Source organism: Vulpes lagopus, chromosome 20 (genome assembly GCF_018345385.1).
Source record: "Vulpes lagopus strain Blue_001 chromosome 20, ASM1834538v1, whole genome shotgun sequence".
In the NCBI taxonomy this organism is placed as follows: domain Eukaryota; kingdom Metazoa; phylum Chordata; class Mammalia; order Carnivora; family Canidae; genus Vulpes; species Vulpes lagopus.
The window spans coordinates 1,939,148-1,954,586 of NC_054843.1; the positions used below are offsets into that span (position 1 = coordinate 1,939,148).

The 15,439-nt window shown below is 46.6% G+C and overlaps 1 protein-coding gene across 3 annotated transcripts in view; it reads right to left on the reverse strand.

The window, feature by feature from the left end:
- Window positions 1-15,439, reverse strand: part of TRAPPC10 (trafficking protein particle complex subunit 10) — an 86,556-nt gene that overhangs the window by 14,556 nt on the left and 56,561 nt on the right. For 2 of the 3 annotated variants that reach the window (XM_041735133.1, XM_041735130.1), the window contains 8 exons: window positions 15,154-15,230; window positions 14,276-14,367; window positions 12,074-12,214; window positions 11,661-11,773; window positions 8,017-8,531; window positions 6,874-7,015; window positions 5,670-5,828; window positions 4,645-4,874 (listed from right to left, as the gene is read on the reverse strand). In XM_041735133.1, coding sequence (XP_041591067.1) covers window positions 4,645-4,874; window positions 5,670-5,828; window positions 6,874-7,015; window positions 8,017-8,531; window positions 11,661-11,773; window positions 12,074-12,214; window positions 14,276-14,367; window positions 15,154-15,230 — 1,469 coding nt within the window. The remainder of the gene's footprint in view (window positions 1-4,644; window positions 4,875-5,669; window positions 5,829-6,873; window positions 7,016-8,016; window positions 8,532-11,660; window positions 11,774-12,073; window positions 12,215-14,275; window positions 14,368-15,153; window positions 15,231-15,439) is intronic. The other variant, XM_041735131.1, reaches the window with a different exon arrangement.

Here is a 15,439-nt window from a genome sequence, read left to right on the forward strand (position 1 = left end):
GCTGAGGGCTTATCATGTATGGCCTTTATGTTGATGTATGTTCCCTCTATATCTACTTTGTTGAGTTTTTATCGTAAACAGATACTGAATTTGGCCAAATGCTTTTCCTGAGTCTACTGAGATGATCATATGATTTTCATTCTTTACTTTGTTACTGTGGTTTATCACACTGATTGATTTGTGGTTGATGAGCCATCCTTGCCTCCCTGAAATAAAGCCCATTTGATCACGTATATGATCCTTTTGGTGTATTGTTAAATTCGGTTTGCTAAGGTGTTTTTGAGGCTTTTTACACATATGTTCATCAGAGATACTGGCCTGTAATGTTCTTTTCCTGTGGCATCCTTTCTGGTTTGTTAACATTGGCCTCGAAGAATGAGTTTGGAAGAGTTCCCTCCTATTCTGTTTTTCTCAAGAGTTTGAGAGGAACTAGTATTAATTAATTCTTCTTTGAACATTGGATAGGATTCAACAGTGAAACCACCTGATCCTTGTTTGTTGGGATTTCTGATTTCTGATTCAGTCTCCTTACCAGTAATCAGTCTGTTCAGATTTTCTATTTCATCATGATTCACTCCTGCCAGGTTGTGTGTTCCTAGGAATTTATCCATGTCTTCTAGATTGTTCGGTGTTTTGGCATATAGTCAGTCATAGTAGTCTCTTACAATCCTTTGTATTTCTGCGGTGTCAGCTGCAACATCTCTTTGATTTCTGACTTGAATCCTCTCTATTTTGGCGAGTCTAGCAAAAAGTCTGTAAATTTTACCTTTTAAAAAAACCAGCTCTTGGCTTCACTGATCATTTCTATTGTCTTTGTAGTCTAAGGCATTTATTTCTGTTCTAATGTTTGTTATTTCCTTTCTTCTACTAACTTTGAGCTATTTGTTCTTCTTATTCTAGTTCCTTGAGGTGTAAAGTGAGGTTGTTTGAGACGTTTTTTTTTTTAAGATTTTATTTATTCATGAGGGGGAGTGGGGAGAGAGGGAGAGAGACGGAAGGAGGGAGGGAGAGGGAGAGAGAGAAATGCAGAGACAGGCAGAGGGAGAAGCAGGCTCCAGGCAAGGAGCCCAACATGGGACTTGATCCAGGGTCTCCAGGATCACGCCCTGGGCTGAAGGCGGTGCTAAACCACTGAGCCACCTGGGCTGCCCACATTTCCTCTTTCTTAAAGTAGGTCTATACTGCTACTACAGTATACTGAACTTCCCTCTTAGAACTGCTTTTGCCACAACTCATAAATTTTGGCATGTTACATTTCCATTTTCATTGGTCTCAAGGTTTGTTTTGATCTCTCTTGATGTGATCTTTGGCCAATTGGTTGTTCAGCAGCATGTTGTTTAATCCCCTATATATTTGTGAATTTTCCCATTTTCTTCATGTAATTAATCTCTAGGTTCATAGTGTGGTGTCAGAGAAGATGCATGAGGTGACTTTAACTCTCTTAAACTTATTAAAACTTGTTTTGTGGCCTAATACGCAATCTGTCCTGGAAAAATGTTCCATGTACACTTGAGAAGAATGTGTATTCTCTGTTGCCTTTGGATGAATGTTCTGTAAATATCTGTTAAGTCTACTTGGTCTAATGTGACACTTAAGGCTAGTGTGTCCTTACTGATTTTCTGTCTGGGAAATCTATCAATTGACATAAATGTGGTATTAAAGTGTTGTTGAGGATTTCTGCACATATGTTCATCAGAGATACTGACCTGTATCTTCTTTGTCTTTTGTTATAATCTTTATTTTCAAGTCTATTTTGTCAGATAAAAGCAGAGCTGCTCCAGATTTCTTTTAGGTTTTGGTTTCACTTTAGTCTGTGTGCCCTGTCTGAAGTCTCTTGTAAACAGTATATAGATAGGTCTTGATGTTTTTTTACCCATTCGAGCCACTCCTTGTCTTTTGATGGGAAAAGTTAGTCCATTTACATTTAAAGTAATTGTGGGTAGACATGTGCTTGGTGCCATTTTGGTTAATTGTTTTCTTTCAGTTTTTGTAGTTTCTGTTCCTTACTTCTCTGCTTTCTAATCCTTAGTGGTGTGATGCCTTTCCTTGGCAGTATGCTTATATTTCTTTTTCTTTATCTTTTCTATGTTTGCTACAGGCTTTTGCTTTGTGGCTACCATGAGGCTTACATGTAACAACTTATGTTTATAATCTACTATAAGTTAATAACATATTTCTAAAGCTCAATATTTTTACTCTCCCTTGCCCCCACATTTGATGTTTTTTTCCTTTGATGTTTTTGATGTCACACTTTACATCTTTTTATCTGTGTATTCCTTAACTAGTTATTGTCATCATAGTTATTTATACTACCTATGTCTTTTAACCTTCATAGTAGCTTTATAAGTGCTTAACCCATTATACTTTTCCTATATATTTATCTTGTCAGTGAGATTTATTCTTTCACATGTGTTCTTGTGAATATCCTTTCTTTTCAGCTTAAAGAAGTCCCTGGAACATTCCTTATAAAGCCAGGTAAGTGGTGAGGAACTCCGTTAGCTTTTGTTTCTCTGGAAAACACTATATCTCTCATCACTTCTGAATAATCACTTTGCCTGGGCAGCCCGGTGGCTCAGCAGTTTAGCGCCTGCCTTCGGCCCAGGGTGTGATCCTGGAGACCCGGATCGAGTCCCACGTTGGGCTCCCTACATGGAGCCTTTCTCCCTCTGCCTGTGTCTCTGCCTCTCTCTCTCTCTCCCTGTGTGTGTCTCACGAATAAATAAATAAAATTTTTAAAAAATAATAATAATCACTTTGCCTAACAGAGTATTATTCTTAGAGATTTTACTTTCAGCACTTTGACTGACTGACTTTCAGGTCAGTTCCCCTGACCTGCAAAATTTCTGCTGAAAAATCTACCATTAGACTTAGGGGAGGGTTCCTTGTATGTAATAAATTGTTTTTCTCTTGCTGTCTTTTTATTTTTTTTTAACCTCCTTCCCCCCTGCCCCACCCCATCTCTTGTTGCTTTTAAGATCCTCTCCCAGTCTTTAATTTTTGACATGTAATTATAATGTGCCTTGGTGTGGGTTTCTCTGGGCTTCTTGGATCTGGATATGCTTCCTTCTGCAGATTAAGAAATTTTCAGCCATTACTTCTTCAAGATTTCTTACCTTTTCTCTCTCTCTTCTCCTTCTGGAAGCCCTATGATCCAAATAACAATCTGTTTCCATTTGTTCTATAAGCCCCTAAGCTATCTTCACTCTTTTCATTTTTTTCTTTTTGCTGTTCTGATTGACTGAGTTCCACTGCCTTAACTTCAAGCTGACTGATCCTTTCTTCTGCTTCATCTAGTCTATATTTCAGTTCAGCTATTGGAGTCTTCACTCTGTGCCTTCTATCTGTACATTCTGATACTTCCCATTTCTTTGTTAGGTTCTATGTTCATCTGTTTTTCTCTCATGTGGTGAGCATCTTCATGAGCATTACTTTGAACTCCTTATCAGGTAAATTTCTTTTCTCCAATTCATTAAGATTTTTTTTCCTGAGGTTTTACCCTGTTATTCCATCTCTGGAACATATTCTTCTGTTCATCCTACTGGACTTTCTGTGTCTATATAGTACATGGCATAACCACCTTTCCCAGTCTTAGAGGTGCAGCCTAATGTAGGAGCTGAGCCTCATAATTCAATCTTGTTCCAGTTCTTGGTTGTCGCTCAAACCTTTGTGCTGTCCAAGGGCTTACTATATTTTTAATACCTCCTAGCAGGTGAGGCATGTCCCAAGACTTGTCATTGTCCTAGAGGGGAGTATCTCAGCACCTAGACACAGGGTGACTGGAAGCCAGACCCACAGGCAGCAGCTTTTCAAAGTATGCAAATACGTATACTCCTATGGGACTGCAAGCATACAGTTCTACATGTGGACTGCAAGGGTACAGTTCTATGTGTTAAAAGTCCTCAGGGCATCCCTGGGTGGCTCAGCGATTCGGTGATTTGGTGCCTGCCTTCAGCCCAGGGCGTGGACCTGAGGTCCTGGGATCGAGTCCCACATCGGGCTCCCTGCATGGAGCCTGCTTCTCCTTCTGCCTGTCTCTGCCTTGCTCTCTCTCTGTGTCTCTCATGAATAAATAAATAAAATCTTAAAAAAAAAGTCCTCAGAAGTGGTATTTATGTTATAAGACATAGACACACCTGAAAAAGCACAATGGTAGAGATGCGTTCCTTGAGCTGAGGATCTGGGACAAAAGTTCATGGATCTTTCAGGTAACTGTCAATAAACACCAACATCAAAGCATATAATGACAGAGCTTCCTCTTTGCTAAGTCTGACCTGACTTTCAGTGGACAGAAACCAAAGCATGTCAAGATACAGAACTCACTCTATCCTGTTCACCAAGACAAATGGACTACAGACCCAACTTACCTCCCCTAAGCAAACATTCTCTCTCTTTTAATAAACTGTCCTCCCCTCTGGAGTTGGTATAGAAAACTTAGAGCCTGTTTGGCTTTGTCCTTGCAAGGTGTACCCTTTATCTAAGAAGGGGTGATTCAAAGATATAAATGCTAACCCCAATGAGAGGATGTGGAATCGGGAATGGTAAGTGTGCCACTTCGACACAAGTCATCTCTTAAGTACTGTCTTTCAGAACAAGCACGAAGGCAGAGGCTGCCAGCGCAGGCTGGGCACTTCCAGCCCTCCTTACTTTATGGTCTGTGGTAGCCATGCAGTGGCCAGCTTTCTGTGTGTCCTTATGCTTCCTGTGGGGCTCTGTTACCCCCAGCGTGCTGCTGTCTCCGCCAGTTACTGGAGCTGAAGGTAAAGAGAGAACTTCCAGTTCAAATTCAATCATGTGGTACGCAGGCGCAGCAGGCAGGCTGATGCTTGTGACCTTGTCAGACGACTGAACCCGGAGCGACACATCAGAAGCCTTTTCTAGGAAAGACAGAAAAAGTCACTTCTAACACATTCCCTGTGTTTCCTTGTTCCTTTCTCTTCTAGTAGGTGACAGGCCCAGCCCAACTCCCGCTGCTCCTACGTACCTGGAAGAGTGTATCTAAGAAGGATTAAGGTGGGAGGGCAGAGGCAGGAAAATGAGAAACGAACACCCTCTCAGACACTAATGTCGTATAAGCTGGCTGGTTGTAGACCAGACATGGCCACTGCGCTAAGTCTAAACACAGAGAAGGGACACTTCCCACGTGGCCCACCCATGTGCTGTGTGTTTCCCTGTACAACATGCTCCCATTCCACTCCACTATCAGACTGGCTCCCATCCAGAATGAGAGCAGGTCCTTGCGTCTCCAGACCTCCTGCCTGGGAACCAGGGGAGATGGGACTTTTCTAGGGCTTCTGGCCAGTGCCTGAAAAGGCCTATTTTCTTTTACTTTTAGGTGAGGAGGGTAAAGGAGGTAGGAAGAGACTGCAGGCTGGCAAGGCTTCATCTAGGACCGGGGCCCTGTCCGTGATGCTGCATCAGAAGCCCTTAGCTAGGTCACACCGCCTGGCCACCCAGCACACACATGGCTTTGCCTATTCATCCCAAATACGAAGGCCCGCCCAAGGTCAGGGTCCCAGCCCACCTACAGGCAGGACGTTGCCAAGAAAGAGTCGCAGGGAGAAGGGATCCTCAGATACCGCCTGCGGATGGCCGGGACCACGGGCGCCTTACGGCCTCACAGTGCGCAACAATGGCAAGGGTCCGCCTTCACCGGGTGACTGCCGCCTCACCTCTTGTGTTGGAGTAGATCACTGCTCTGTTCTCTGCATGACACAGGATGAGCATGGCTTCTGCGTTGCTGAGCTGGAGGCTGTCCCCGTTTTTTACTGTATAATGGCCAGTAGTGACAGTGAACTTTACCTTCTGAGGAATACCGGCCAAAAGGCTATCTGAAGGGAAAAAGACGGCAATCAGCATCACGATCAATCAACGGAGGGCCTGGTGTGAGGTTAAGAGGATGCTCTGCTTCTTCTGTTAGAGGGCTGTTCCCTGCAGATACTCCCCGTTTCACTCCTGTTCCACCCCTCCACCCTCACTTTTCATCTCGATTACAAGGATGCAGAGTTGAGGGGGGCCTTGCTGGCATCATGAGAACCTGAGTCTCAGGGGCACCAGAGACAGAGTCAGGGCTCACGGTGGCAACCACATCTATGAACGTCCCAAATGTTAGCAAGAGAGATGCAAGCAAGGAGGCTAAAGAACAGGCTAATGAAATCGAATGTACTGGTGCTACTCAGAATTGTTCTGGCTTTTCTAGGTCAGACCTTCAGGACCCACTGGGTGGAAGATACGGCTACTGCTTTCCTCGGGACAGAAATGGGGAGGGCGGAGATGGGCTGAGGTCCCCCGGAGTCCTGCGCCAGGGCAGACAGAAGGGAGAAGGCGAGAGATCAGGACCCAGGAGGAGGAGTGGCCAGATGAGAGGGACGGGAAGGCATGGGCAAGAACAGGAGTGAGGGCCATGGACGGGAGCAGGGGCGGGAGCACCAGCGGCTGGTCCCGGGTCAGGTTTGGGGTGTCCCAGGCCCTCAGAGTGGCGGTGCTCAGCTCTCCTCATGAGCGCTCCTCCAACGGAACCGTCAGAGAGGCTGGGCAACATCTCAAGGCCTTTCCTGGCGGCCGGGGAGACTTCAAAATCAGAAAAGCAAGGAGTATGGACACACTGAAAAAAATGCCTTCCTTGAATTTTTTTTTTCCCAAATCAAGAAATGAGCCAAATAAATACATCCTGTTCAGCCTGAACAACTGAGAAATTCACTCGTTAGTGTTTTAATCCAGTGCCACATGGTCTTCGATCATTTGTTTCTAACTCCTTCCAATTGTAGGACTTAACGGAGGGGAGGACAGCAGCTCTGGATGGGGCTCCCGTGTAGGGAGGGAAGCGCAGCGCGGCCCACGGCGAGAGCGGCCCAGCTCCCCTGGCGGCCCACTCACCGGCCAGCGGCTCCACGTGCAGCTGCGGCTCCTGAGAGTACACGTCGTACTGCACCCGCGGGGACAGGTGAGGCAGGACGAACCACACGGGGCCCACTGAGGCGCGCAACTGCCGCAGCGTGTATGTTCCAGGCTCCTTGGCCTACGGTCAAAGTCGGGTGTTCAGAAAGTTACCCCCCGTTCTTGTAATGGACTTCCCAAGGGAAGGCTGCGCCACCATCCCTGAGATGCCCGTTTTCCTTACCCTCTCACCTATTACTCGATGGTTCTACCTCAGCCTGCGGGCCATTCGCCAGAGCCCTCAGAGTCTCTCGGTTGAAAATTTTCTGAATAACTGATGCTTAAATCTCCCTGTCCGCTTCTAAGAACGTACCTTCAATTTAATAAATGTCATCTGTGGCATTCTCTTCTGAAAGGGGTCTTTTTTTTTTTAAGATTTTATTTATTTATTCATGAGAGAGAGAGAGAGAGAGAGAGAGAGAGGCAGAGACACAGGCAGAGGGAGAAGCAGGCTCCATGCAGGCAGCCCGACGCAGGACTCGATCCCGGGTCTCCAGGATCACGCCCTGGACTAAAGGCGGCGCTAAACCGCTGAGCCACCGGGGCTGCCCTGAAAGAGGTCTAATGGAACCTTCTGCCTGAGATCTGAGACCTGCTCTGAGCCTAGACTAAGGCCTAGTGACAGCAGCTGCACTTTGCACTGGCTGAGTCCTCGTGGGTCAAGGGGGCCTCACGGGACACGCTGCCTGAGGGGAAGATTTGTATCAGAGCAGGTGCCGCTGTTTTGATATCCATGCAGCCAGTGAAAGGAAAACAAAGTTTGACATGAAACCGTGCCATCTTCTCTGGAATGTCATTTCAACAAATGAGGGTATATTTTAATACAAAGGGGAAAAACTCTCAATCCAGTGGGAGCAAAAATAATTACCCACGGTAAGAAGCAAAATGCATCAACTGTCATAAAATTGTGTGCATATAAAAGATTTTTTTAAATATTAGGCTATTTTTCTTTAAGGACATAAACAAAAACGAGGGTAACGCACCGAGGCCTCTACAGGATTCTCACCACACTTCCAACGGCTCTGGCGAGCTTGAAACCCTTCCTGACCATCTTTCAAGTCAGCTCCTCACCCCGACACCTACCTGTGTCCTGAACGTGATCCTATTGGCCCCCGGCTCCAGTGTTACGCCGCTGCATTTCAGCACGTGGGCCCCATCCTCCAGAGCCACACCTGACGGTGTTTCCAGAGAAGCGCTGCTCTCCTGCCTTCTCAGGAGCATATGGACATTTTTGCATATAATCCCTGTTGTGTTCAAGGAATTATCAGAAGGACTCCTCTCGAACATCTCATACAACTCCAGCGCTGGTAAGTTGTTTTGGGATGCGGGGAAAGGCGAGGTCTCCACCGGAAAGTTAATAATCCCGTTGGACGTCTTGTGCTTGGTAAGCCACTCAGCGGTCTTCCGGTAGTTGTTTTTCTCGATGCTGAAGTGGACGTTGATGGCGATCTGCTCCACGTAGACGGGGATGGGCATCTGACTGCACATGGTTATCTCCACGGACAAAACACCGCCCACGTGGACCACAGCGTTGGAAGGGGTAAAATGGAGGTCTCTCAGTTGTGCAAAACAATGCAGAGGGAGTACTATTTTGTGACCTGTAAACGCACATCACCACGAGTTACTCGCCATGTCTCACTCTAGACCACCTAGAGGCAGCAGGGCCTTGGTTACTGCCAGGCCTGTTGGAATAGACTCAACGTGACAGGCAAGAGGCACTGCTATTCAAGAGAGACGGCCTAAAACTTCCCGACCCCATACTATCTTCACACACCAAAACACGTTATATTGTCAAAAGGAGAACATAAATGGGTGCCTAGATAGCTCCTGGAAATCATAAAATCTGAAAATTAAGGACTGTAAGTTCTGAACCTGAATTTCAAAACAATATTAGTAAACAGTCCAATCCTCAGAGCTGTTTTGAAGAATCCCACCACTTTCTCACCTACATAAAGAAATTCTCAAGTAAAGATGTCTATATCCGCCCATCCTCTACCCCCCCACCCCCAATATATCTGGAAATAAACCCAGGTGCTTGCCAACCTATGAAGTCAGCTAATGAAGTGGGGAGCCCCACCTCCTAAACTCCAAGAGGGCACTGAAGCCCCAGCCCCACAGTGACTACAGGGCAGCACATACTCTGGCCTCCTTTCTACAAGCACCTGGCTTGTTGAGAAAATCCACAAGGCTACCGGACTGACTGGTTAAGTGTTTAATAAATACCAACCAACTAAAGGAAGGACGTGCGGAGATTAGTGTCCTAAAAACACAAGAAAACAGTGAACAATCACAGAATATTTTATTCATACAGAGACGTCAAGGAATGCTGGCAGGAGAAGCAAAACTCCACAGGATCACAGACCTGTCACATGGTTCTACCAATGACCATTCTGGACACATTACAGAATCTACAAAAACAAACCAGGCCACGTTGCTCCGGGGAAACCCATTTAGATGGCTCAATGTGAGTGAAATACACCCCAGTAATCAACGACCTTATCTACCTAAGGCCAAAATCTTTGGAAGCACTGGGCTTCCAAGAAGTTAGTAACCGCTATGGGCTGCACTGTGGTCCCCCTCTGAAGTGGAAGCCCAAACCCCCAATGTGACAGTACATGGAAGGGGGTCCTTTGGGAGATAATCAGGTTTACGTGAGGTCATGAGGAATTAGTGTCTTTCTCAGAGGAGACACTGCAGTGGTCCCTTGCTCTCTCCTCTCCGCCCTCCCCACCCCAAGCCCATCTCTGTCCTTGTCTCTCCCACTGCCACGTGAGGACACATCATGGAGAGAAGTATCATCAGAAACCAACTTTGCTAGCACCTTGACCTTGGACGCTTGGCGTCCAAGATGGTGAGAAAGAATGTCTGATGTTTAGTTTAAGCATTTGGTCTCTGGCATTTTCTTATAGCAGCCCGGGTTGACTAAAGCAGTAATTATTTTACATAAGTACTCTCGTTGATCAACTAGACACGAGGAGCTAAATGTCACAATAAATTTAACTTCACCACACCACACCATCTGTGAAGTAAATCTGCCAAATCATTAGCCTAAATCTAAGCCTTTCAGACCTACCTTCCTGCAGATGCTCCTAATAGGAGACACTCAACAAATTCCAGAAGGTGGGAAAGCCCATGAGGGAACTGACTCCAAGTCTTTAAAATGTCAGTGCCTTAAACCCAGATGTCACATAACTGAATGGATAAATGGAACGTGTCCATCTCTACCACGGGCTATTACTCAGCTACAAGGAGGAATGAAGCACGGACACGGGCACCTAACCACAAGATGCTCGGTGACATACTGTAGTCACAAAGGATCCCACGTGGTACGGTTCCACTCACGTGAAATACCCAGAATAGGGGTCTACAGAGATACAAAGTGGATCAGTGGTTGCCAGGGGCTGGTGGGGGTCGCAGGAGGAAGGCTGGGAAGAAGTATAAGGCTTCTTTTTGGGGAGATAAAAATGTTCTAGAATTAACTCTTTAGCAATGGCTGCTCATATTTGTGAATATACTCAAAGCTACTGACTTGTACACTGTAAATGGGTGAATTCTATGTCAGTAAAGCTGGCATATTAAAAAAGGAAACAGAGGGGATCCCTGGGTGGCTCAGCGGTTTGGCGCCTGCCTTCGGCCCAGGGTGTGATCCTGGAGACCCGGGATCGAGTCCCATGTTGGGCTCCCTGCATGGAGCCTGCTTCTCCCTCTGCCTGTTTGTATGTCTCTCTCTCTCTGTCTCTCATGAATAAATAAGTAAAATCTTAAAAAAAAAAAAAAAAAAAAAAGAAAAAAGAAAAAGAAAAAAGAAATGGGAAGAACTATTCTAAATTAAAAGAGAATTGAAGTACAGCAATCAAAGGCAGCAGCATGTGGTCCCCGACTCGACTCCACTAAACATTAGAAGTTTGTTAGAACCTCGTTCTTCGGCTGGTTGGGGGCACCTCTGATTTCAGAAGGCCACGCGAAGGGGCTCCGTGGTGAAGCTCAGCAGTAAGACAGCACGGATCCACGTCTGCCACACAGCTGCTGAGCTTAGGTGTTGAGCCGATGTCACACGCTGTGTTAGCCTTTCTACTTTGCTATAGCATTTGAACATTTTCACGATGAGAAGTTTTAAAAGTCACTCTGACCCGGGCCATGTGTCAGCTCAGTATCTCTCATAAGGAAATGGGACAAAGACCTGATGGTCTCACCCATATATTTCTTAAATATATGACTTAAAAAACAAAACAGGGATCCCTGGGTGGCGCAGCGGTTTGGCGCCTGCCTTTGGCCCAGGGCGCGATCCTGGAGACCCGGGATCGAATCCCACGTCGGGCTTCCGGTGCATGGAGCCTGCTTCTCCCTCTGCCTGTGTCTCTCTCTGCCTCTCTCTCTCTCTCTCTCTCTCTGTGCGACTATCATAAATAAATAAATTAATTAATTTAAAAAACAAAACAAAACAAAACAAAGGAAGAAACAAAAAACAGACAAAACAACAGACTCCTAAATACAGACCAAAGTGCTGGAGGCAGAGGGGTGGCAGGTGGGGATGGGCAAAAGGAGGGACGTGAGTGCACCTGCAGCAAGGAGGTGCTGAGCATGAGGAATGTGGAGAAGTGCTGACTCCCTCTGTCCTACACCCAAACTAACAGAAAGCTGTACGATAGCTAGACTTCAATATAAACAAATAAATCAAAAAAAAAAAAAAAAAGGTTTGTAAAAGCCCCCCAAAGAGCGAGTCTGACCTGGGCTATCTGTCTGGCGGCTGGCAAAGCTGAGGATCTCTTGGCAGAAGTGTTTCCGCTCCTCTTCAGTTAGGTGGTGGTCGCTGGCCAAAAGGCTACTGGTCTGAAGGTAGCTGGACGGAGAGTCAAGGGGTCTGGGAAAAGGACCCCACCCCAAGTGGCGCTGGGTGCAACCCGCTCCACGGTCCCTGGAGTCCCCAGGTGCAGCCCCATGGGGATCCTGCTTGGGCTAAGTTACCAGGAACTTAAAGGGAGATCAGACACGTCAACTCTGCACCTAATTTATCATTGGACACGGTACGTAAGTACGAGGTACGCTTTTCCTCTCTGAACTACTAGGTGCTTATTAAACACCCCCTGCGGGCACAGAAACCAGGCTCCCCTCTCGAGGGAATAACAGATTTAAAGGATACTTCTCAGTTTGTCCAAGATGTTTCTGACATTCGGCGAGTTGCTTCCTTGTGTGCGTGATGGGGAGCGCCCAGCCCTCAGCCAGGTAATTTTTCAATGCTCCTTGAAGATAGATTTCTGCCTTTTGTGGAGATTTTTTCCTCCTTGCAAATCAACAAACAGAAGCTGTCGTCATGGTTCACGATCATCATAATCTGCCCGCCACCCTCTGCAAGCCCATGCCGTGACATTGCGCCATCCTAGTCCTTCCCTGACCTCCCCAGAGGGAGGGGCGGACCCACTCGGGAGCGCATGAGCAGACCTGACACACGTGCTGGTGAGAAGCCCTCACGCTGTGCCCAGCATCGCACCCTGGCCAAAGGACTTTCACAGGGAATCTCAGGGTGACAAAGACGGTGCTGCTCCCTACTGCGAGCTGACATAGAACGCTGAGCGTAAGGCAAGGGAAGGACGTGTCCACAGGCACGCAGCTAGTTAGCCAGGAAGCTCTGAGTCTCAGCCGGTGCCACAGCACCCGCTGAAGACAGACACGCACAGAAGCCGTCTGCAGGGCCCAGAGGGAGACGGCGCCTGATCCACGCTGCAACTCAGGCAAACAGCCTGAGCAGGCTGCAGAGATTTACAGAGAACTCTGGAGAATTTAAATAGCAACACATATCACCCAGGAGAGGATCTTCCAGGCCCAATTTAAACTGTCAAGATGTTCAGAATAAAACAAGTTTACAGCACAGCTGAGGAGAGCCGGCCAAAGCCTCAGTGCCGATACCCACCGGCCCTTCCCCGAGGGGCTGCAGCTCCCGAACTCACGGGACCAAGGCCAAGGCCAAACAAGCACTCCCCTTTCTAGGCACCCCTGGGAGAGAGACATCCCAGCATTCACCACCCTACTCTTATTACAGAAATGAGAGCTCTCAAATTCTCAAATTACATAAATTTTCAAGCTCTCAAACTACGTGTTGGTGGTCCTATGTCCTCGTGTTTCAGAGGGGTCAGAACCTTCAATACTTCCCCCGTCACTAGCTCCAGCCGAAGCCTCTTACGTCCTAGAGCAGGGAATCTACAGACCGTTCCTCAGCCCCGGGTGGAGGCCAGCGCGCCCAGCCAGTCTGTGGCAAGCTGAGGCCGCACCCGAGTCTCTGTGAGCAGACCGGTGCCATTCCGTGGGGGCTCCCAGCCGCAGGATACGCTAGCGCCCAGGCGGGCTCACTCACAACATCTGAGGCTGCGGCTTCTTTGCTGTTAACAGAGCCCTTCCTCCTCAGGTTCCCTAGATGGAGACCCGGGACTTGCCAAATTCGACCCCTGACTGCCCACAGCCAGGTGTGTGCCCGGCTAACTGCTCCAACCACATCCGAACACCAGGAAGTTCGCTCAGATGATCTACGAATCCCTCTGCAGCCACTTTAATCAGTGAAATTATTCTTTCTGGTTTCATCTAATAAAATTACTTCATTAATTATACATTTCAAGCACACACTTGAGACTTAAACATCGTTTCCCTTATAATTTCTATCCCTTTCCAGGGCTTGCTCTGAAATAGCAATTACGCTGCCAGATACGGTTTCTTCTCTTCAATAGGCTGATGTTATCAAGCACATGAGAAATATGCTAAGTTCTGAGTCTTTTCTCTAGCACTCAACCCCAGAGCTGGAGCGAGACCAGCAAGGTTCACGGCATTTGTACACCCTGTGTCCCCCAGGCCCAGAGCAGCCCTCTCTCGCAGACAGAAGACACGCAGGTACTGCGTATCGCTGACCTCCAGGCTTTCAATCTGCCCACGAGGCAACTGACATAACCTAGAGAAAATGCTTTATAACAGAATATTTCAGAATCTGCATCCCAATTTATGCCACTGCATAAATCTCTAACTATTCATGATTCTTTTATTAAGTAAATTTTAACGCTCAATTATCATGTATGTTCTAAATACCACCTGCATATACAGAAGTACATTACGTTAATTTAACGCAATAAAAAACCCACAAAGATCGGTAACAGATATTAAGGGGGCAACAAGCTGAAAATCTCTCCATTTGGCTTTCAGAAGAAACTGAAAATAAAGCTGATGCTGACTGGTTGGCAGGCTATACATTTTCCATTCTGCATATTGATGGGCACTTCACATCAACCCCACACAAGAGAGACCCTCTCCTACTGGATGTGCGGCATGTTTGAAACCCCAAGAAACATTCACAATCAATTACATGTAAAACTCAGCCAGGTCCTTCCCGACAAGCCTGGCAGAGCGGGTCCTCCCGATGCTCGTGTGCATCTCAATGGCAGCATGGGACAGCTCCTGCAGGGAAGGAAACGCCCGCGTCAGACCACGCTTCAACGCTAGACAAATCTTACACTTAGTCACTCAATGCTGAAGCGAAAGACCTCATTATTAATACAACATTACTGTTTACTTCACAGCTTTGCTTGTGTTGAATTTTTATGTAATGTGTGATTTATACAAAGTCATTAACTTGTACATAAATTATGAAGAATAATAACCTAATACGAATTTGACAGGCAGAAAACATTGAAATTCTGAGAGTACTTTCTGTATGTGGGTAACATTTTTAATAGTTTTCTCACTTTTTGGAGAACAGGGACAAAAAAGCTCTGCCAAATGCTCCCAGGTTACCCGGGGCTCAGGACTGCAGCTGGCCCACCCAGCTCCTGCCTGCACTGCGCTTCCCACGGGCTCTCCAAAGCGAAATCTTTTAAAGATCAAGTACAATACCTCTCTGTTCAAGTCCAAAGTACTTTTTTTGTACATGGAAAACCATTCATTATCCTTCCTTATAATTTCTATTCTGTTGAATGAGCAATACCACTTTGAACAAAATTTTAAATACCCGAAGATGCCTTTATGCCTAATTATGGCACCGTGCATACTAATGAACGTTTCATGAGCAACAACCATCCCGGGTGTCATCTGCAGTTCCCCAGGACTCCACAAAGAAACGGAAGAGTCCAACAAGAAGGAGGTCGGGAACACCATCCCATGCCCTATCCCAAGGCCACGTAGCAGCAAAGTCTTCCAGAGACAGTTTTCTGCCAGGGGTAGACAGCTACCGTTTGTAATACTTACTAAGTAGTGCTTTTCAAAAGCTTCTACTGATGATAATGCTTCTTTGAGTTTCTTATAAGGACTCTGAGCTGTGTTGGCTTAAATGAAAAGAAAGAAGAGTCCTTATCCGTCCTCAGTAAGTCCAGTCATGAGTCCACACCCACCCTCACACGCTACAGGTCCGGGAGTTCACCTGCTGCCTGGGGACATCACGGACAGCCATGCCACCTGGAACTAATCACGACCTCTGTGCTTGCCCAAGTAGGATAGTCATGAAAAATCCTAACCCCTGTGTGTAATATTTCAT